We start from the raw sequence: 6,654 nt of genomic DNA on the forward strand, positions 1-6,654 counted from the left end.
CATGTAGTTATATCAAGTAGTGGTGGCTTGAATTGATGACTTTGTCGTGGGTTCATTACAACGTGTTTATGGAGGTTTAATTAAGGAGGTCATGAAGGTTAGTTGTTTAATGATGATGAATGAATGTGCTCTAGCTAGCTTCAAATGTCCATATACCGATTAGAATTGATATTGATCATAACATGCGTAACATATACTAACACGCAAAAGTAGACTGGGTTATCCTTTTTTTTTTTTTTTTGGTAGAGCGTGTGATTCATAATTCTTATATATACAACCTAGGATAATGATCATGACCATAATCTATAGCATGTGTCCGTTCCTGATCCTCCAACCTTTTGTTAAAAAATAACAATACTTAACCACTATGCCTTAACTTTTTAATTGTAATTATTAAACATCATATTACTTTTAACCAATAACTTAGAAAAATTAAGAGGGGTCGGGCCCCGACCCGTCTCAATGAAGATCCGCCCATGTCTTCATCCGTATTTAAATTACTTATTTTAAGGATAAAAATTATGCAATTTAAACAATGGTTAAGTATTTACTCCATATCAATTTTGTTTGTACTAGTAAATTAAAGCAGTCTAGGATTTATTACGTAATAAAAAAATTTACTGAAGTGGAAGTATGAGAAATTGAGAATAGTTTGAGTTAGTTTCCCAAAAAGACTGCATGTGGTAGATAAGCTGACAACAGGCTAGGCAAAGACGTTCAAAAATAAAGGCCGACCGTTGAAATCATGATTGATTCATTGCAGCCCCTTTTTAAACTAAATCTTTTCACATTTATGGTTTGCTTCCACCTTCTCTTCATGGGACACTCTTTTTTTCTCTTTAATTACCTCTATCTACAAATTCTATACATTTCATTCAAAAAAATTTCCAAATATGGCTAAAACAAACATCTTGCATATAAAATTGACAAGTTTTCCATTAATATTATTTAACATGTTAAATAATATGGTAACACGTGGACATGACATGTCCCACTAATGGATTTATGGACGGAATCCGTTAATTGGCGGTGATTGTGGTAAAAGTCAATTTTCATTTTTTTTAATGTGGTGGTAATAAAAAAAATTTATTAATGGAGGTGGTAAAAAGCAAATAAGTGGTTTTTTGGAGGTGGTAAAAATCAAATTTTCCTTATTGTATTGTTTATGCATGAAACATTATATATGTAGTATATCATTTAACTTGGTGAAGGAGAACAACATGATCATACCAATTTTCAAGAAGTCATGCATGACACAGTTCTATTGTAGGTAGGTTCGATTCTTATGCTCTTTCAAATTATGGTTTGTCAAAATATTAAATAAAAATAATCTTTAAAAATTAGATACCCTAATTAAGTCTATTACACGCTTTTAATTTGTTTTATACTAATCGCTACAGTGAAACTGATTTGGATCCTAATCTTGTCAACTTCGACAATGATTTTCTAATATCTTTTTTTTTTTTTTTTTTGACAAGATTTTCTAATATCTTCATACAAGTTAATTTTTTGAAAACCTCTTTAATCAATATAACTTATTTAGCTTACCATTCTAATAGTAAAATAAATTATTTTTTTTTTTAAAAAAAAAAAAATCCATATAAAGCTTCAATTATTATTATTATTATTATTATTATTATTATTATTATTATTATTATTATTATTATTATTATTATTATTATTATTATTATTATTATTATTATTATTATTATTATTATTATTATTATTATTATTATTATTATTATTATTATTATTATTATTATTACTCCTATAACATGAATTTTTTCCCCAATAATATTACATTTTAGGATGTTATAAATGTTCATACAACTTGTACCTCCCTAAAAAAAAAAAAACTCTAATTTAAAAACCCTATATAAAAAATAAAATTGAATAATAAAATCGTGTGGACCCAAATATGTCCTGAAAGCCATTACTACTAATAGCATCTCTTCTCTTTCTTCCCCCATTTGTAAGAGTACACATGTTTTCTCTCATTTCATCTTCTTTACTATAACCCTTTTCTCACTTCTCTAGGTTTCTTTTTTCTTTTCCTAGGAAAGAAAACAAACCAAAAAAACACAAAAACCCTAGGAAAAAAATAATAATAATGGGTGATAGCATTTCAAGTTTCTTTGATGATCAAGATTTGTGTGATGCTACTTTCTCGGGGCTTCCGGCCTCGCCGGAGGACCTCTTTAGCATCTTTGATGCCTTAGAGAGTTTAAAAGAAGCAGCAGCAACAGGTTCCGGTTCTGGTTCTGGTTCTGGTTCTGGTAGTGTAGATGAAGATACAACAAAAGGAGGTTTTATGATGTCGTCGTTCCAAGACTTGTCTGAGACTGAGCTTGATGCTCTTGAAGCCGAGTTAGGAGATAATGATCATCAGCCCAAGAGTAAGAGGGCTAAGATTGTAACTTTAGAAGAAAGAGAAGAAACAGTAGGACAAGTAGGAAGTGAAGATGGTAGTAAGATATCTCATATAACGGTGGAAAGAAATCGAAGGAAGCAAATGAATGAGCATCTTTCTGTCTTGCGTTCCCTCATGCCTTGTTTCTATGTCAAGAGAGTAAGTTTTTATGTTTTTCATTTATTTATTAGCTAGGGATAAGATTGCATACATCTCGAGTCTTTTTGATTAACAATTACTCATGAAATTGTAGAGTTTCTTAGTGGTAGTTATAGTAATTGATCATATATAGACGTGTTTTTCCTTTGTTTTACTACCTCTATCTGAATTTAGTTGTGTCACAATATTAGTTCAACTTATACTGGCAATGTGACTAGGGTGTAATTTTAGTCAATTTTTTTTAACACCTAGTGTCTACTCACTAACTAACAAAATTCAGCTACCTGTTAATAATTACTCGTAGATCTCTTTTCAACATTTTAGGACCATCTATAATGCATGAAAAGAAGTACTCCATAATTAAAATTGCTCTTTTTGTCATGTTGTACCATTAGTTTTTACACATTCTAATGGAAAATAAAATTGTAAGGATGTAATCTTTGTCTATCAAAAAATACTGTTAGCTTCTGTCTTATGACACTCTATAGTAATCCAACTAATGTACATATATGTTTGGTACGTCTCTAGCTCAAACTCAACCAATATGAGGTACATGGTGGAGTGTGGGACACATACATGTTTTTTTTACCTTTATTTCTAGGTTTGGAAATACATGTACTCCTAAAACTTATATTTTTCCACTAAAAAAACATTAAAAATGTTAATTTATGTACTAATATTTTTTTCGATGTTGATAGAGTCATAAAGACAATGATGTAGACAGACGATTAATGTTTCTCTCCAATTATATATATTAACTTGAATTATTACTGTTTTCTTGATTAAACTAGGGCGATCAAGCATCGATTATAGGCGGAGTAGTGGACTACATAACCGAATTACAACAACTTCTTCAAGCACTTGAAGCCAAGAAGCAAAGAAAGGTTTATAATGAAGTACTTAGTCCAAGAGTTGTTTCAAGTCCAAGACCTTCACCTCAAGTACTTAGCCCTAGAAAACCACCATTAAGCCCTAGAATTAACCTACCAATTAGTCCAAGAACCCCTCAACCAGGAAGCCCTTATAGACCAAGAATGAATATTTCTTCAGCAATGGGTAGTCCTATCGACCTTTCGCCCTCATCTTCAAGCTCTTCCATTAACGATTGTTTTCCTAATGAGCTAGTGGCAAACTCGAGATCTCCAATGGCTGTGGTAGAAGTAAAGTTCTCCGGGCCAAATCTTCTCCTAAAGACAGTTTCGCCTCGAATCCCAGGACAAGTTGTGAAGATTATTTCAACCCTTGAAGAGCTCTCCTTTGAGATTCTTCATATCAACATTATCACCGTTGAAGACACTATGCTCAACTCGTTCACTATCAAGGTAAAACTCTTTCTTTTTCTTTTTTTTTTTTAATAATTGCATGCTATACATTGCATTTTTTTATGTTTCGTAAATCTGCTAAATTATTTTAGTCCTAGGAGTAATTTGGAAAAAAAATTTGAAACAAATAAACAAACAATCATAGTTAAACAAAATTTCACTAATTCTTTCAAAAAAAAAAAATCACTAATAATATTGTCCAAATTTTATTAGGTTTACTAATTATATCAATTAGAACATGGAGTAAGAGATTGATAGAATATATAGAAATCTGATTGACTACCTCATAGAATTTGTTAACATTTTCTAACAATTCTAGCCATAAAGCTTTTTTTTTCTTCCTTTCTTTTCCATATTATCCCTAGATTTAATTATAAACCAAATGTGTTTAAACAAGTCTTGGTCACTATAAGTTTATAAATTCACATGCTCATTTGCAATTCAAAAGGTTTAATTTGCACCCTAGTGCATAATTGACACCAGAGTTTCAAAGGGATTTCATATTGAAATTATACCATAATCATGTATTGAAATATTTACATTCATAAGGTTTACTTTAGATATTTTAAGTCTATATTTATATGAAGTTCACCATACAAGAAAGGTAAAAATATGTTAAAAGTATGTATTTACATATAATGATCTTATCCGTTTTATAATCGATATATAAAGAGTCATGTGATAAAGTGATACAAATAGAATTTGATGCTACTAGTAAAGTGATCTCATAGGTCTAACATAGAATTTTGAATTTAACTTAAAGGTAACGTTCCTAAACTTTTACAGACATAGTGACATTTCACATAAGTTACGTTTACCAATTAAGATGTTAAATTCAAAAAATAAAAAATTAAATATTAACTACTTGTTTGACATCAGTTTTAGTTTTCAGTTTCCTGTTTTTTTTGAAAACCAAAAACAGAAAACAAGAAAAAGGTATTTTCACTTTTCTGTTGTCAGTTTCAAAATTATCATAATTTTAATAAGTTTATATAATTTTTGATTCATTATGGGACTCATATCATATACTTTTTGAAAACAAAAAACCAAAAAACAGAAAATCACAACAATGCCAAACGAACCTTAAGGTGTTAAATCATGAAAGTTGACCTACACATTGCATTGAACATTGATACACAATTGTCATTTTTCTTCCTGCTCCCAAAGTACTCCTTTCTCTGGCATCTCTTACACAATATTTTCTAAATATATTTTCTTGAGGATTATTTTTGCATTGTTTTCAATAATAATAATAATAATAATAATAAAAATGGACCTGCTGATGAAAATCTTAAATGTTACTTACAATAACATACAACTGAGTGAGTGCATGTGTGTTTTTCCTTGTTTTTGCAGATTGGAATTGAATGTCAACTCAGTGCTGAAGAACTTGCTCACCAAATCCAACAAACATTCTGCTCTACTCCACTCATTAATTTTAATTAAATTTAAACCCTTCCTATTTAAATTAGTTAAAATTACCAATATTCTCTCTCAAATTCCACCCTAACTGTACTCAAGAAAAAAATATATTCCAATTACATACTGTAATAATTAATAATTATGAGGGAAGGAATTGCATTTACTGCCGTATATTTTACTGATCAAGTAACTGTAATTTTTTTTTGGTTTAATTCTCTTTTTTAGGGTACAAACTGTAACTTTTTTTTTTTTTTTTTTTTCCCATGATTGTTTGTTCTCTTTTGTGTAACATTTTTTTTCCTTTGTAGTTTTAGACTTTTAGCTATGGTACAGATACCATGTTACTATAGTTTTGATTTTCACATTTTTCAGCAATGAATTTCTATTTCTTTCTTTATATATTCTCCGATATCTCTGTATATTTATTTTCATATACATTTCGTATTAGATTAGTGTTTAATTTATATTTTCCGCAAAGAAAAGCGCAGTGATACATTGATAAGTTATTTTTCTAAAAGGTAGTGAATAAAGTTTGATAAGTTAATTTCCTAAAAGGTACTCCCTCCGTCAATCCGTCCCTAAGTACATGAAATGTTAGACTTTTTTTATTTTTTTTTTATTTTATTTTTTTTATTTTTTTATTCATGCATTAGGTTTAAACATAAATTTTTATTAACATAATAAACATATATTTTATCGTAAAATATGTTGTTTGATAGGTTTTAATATAAAGTTATTATATACTTCGTAGTTTTTAAAATAATTTTTAGGCCAAATTAGAAAATAACACCTATTAAAAACCCCGATTTTGATAATAACACCTGTTGAAAAAAAAGTTTTATTATAACACCTACAAAAATCCCAAAATTTTGGTTTCACCACCCACTAACGGACTTTTGGATGGAAACCATTAGTGGGGCCCGCCATGTACACGTGTCAGCTGTGTATTGGTTTAAAAAAAAGAAATTTTTTTTTTTAAAAAAAAACCTAACCCAGCCAGCCCCACCACCGGCAACACCTACCCCAGCCAAGCCAGCCGCCGAAACCCTCTTAACACCTAGCAAGCCCCAGAAACCTCCTCCCCTAACACCGACAACCCTTCCCTAACGCCGGCATCGCCCGATATCCCCTCCCCTAACACCAGCACCGCCCTAAACCCCATCCCCTAACACCGATAACCCCAAACCTCCTCCCCTAACACTGGCATTCCCCTAAACAGCCAATTTCGTTCGCCTCCACCACGAAATCGACAGATTTGGGGCTTCTAAGGTCGATTTCGGCCGGTTTGAAGGTGAAGGATAATTCCAAGGGTGGTTTTCGGCGAAGGGGCTAGGTGGTTTT

At 30.7% G+C, this 6,654-nt stretch overlaps 1 protein-coding gene across 1 annotated transcript; it reads left to right on the forward strand.

Moving 5' to 3' along the window:
• Window positions 1-1,767: 1,767 nt before the first annotated feature.
• Window positions 1,768-6,124, forward strand: LOC110696064 (transcription factor SPEECHLESS-like). The gene is made up of 3 exons (XM_021873334.1): window positions 1,768-2,569; window positions 3,361-3,891; window positions 5,248-6,124. Exons 1-3 carry the CDS (start codon window positions 2,111-2,113, stop codon window positions 5,335-5,337), a joined length of 1,080 nt encoding a protein of 359 aa, XP_021729026.1. The 5' UTR covers window positions 1,768-2,110; the 3' UTR covers window positions 5,338-6,124.
• Window positions 6,125-6,654: the final 530 nt, after the last annotated feature.

Source organism: Chenopodium quinoa, unplaced genomic scaffold (genome assembly GCF_001683475.1).
Source record: "Chenopodium quinoa cultivar QQ74 unplaced genomic scaffold, ASM168347v1, whole genome shotgun sequence".
NCBI lineage: Eukaryota > Viridiplantae > Streptophyta > Magnoliopsida > Caryophyllales > Amaranthaceae > Chenopodium > Chenopodium quinoa.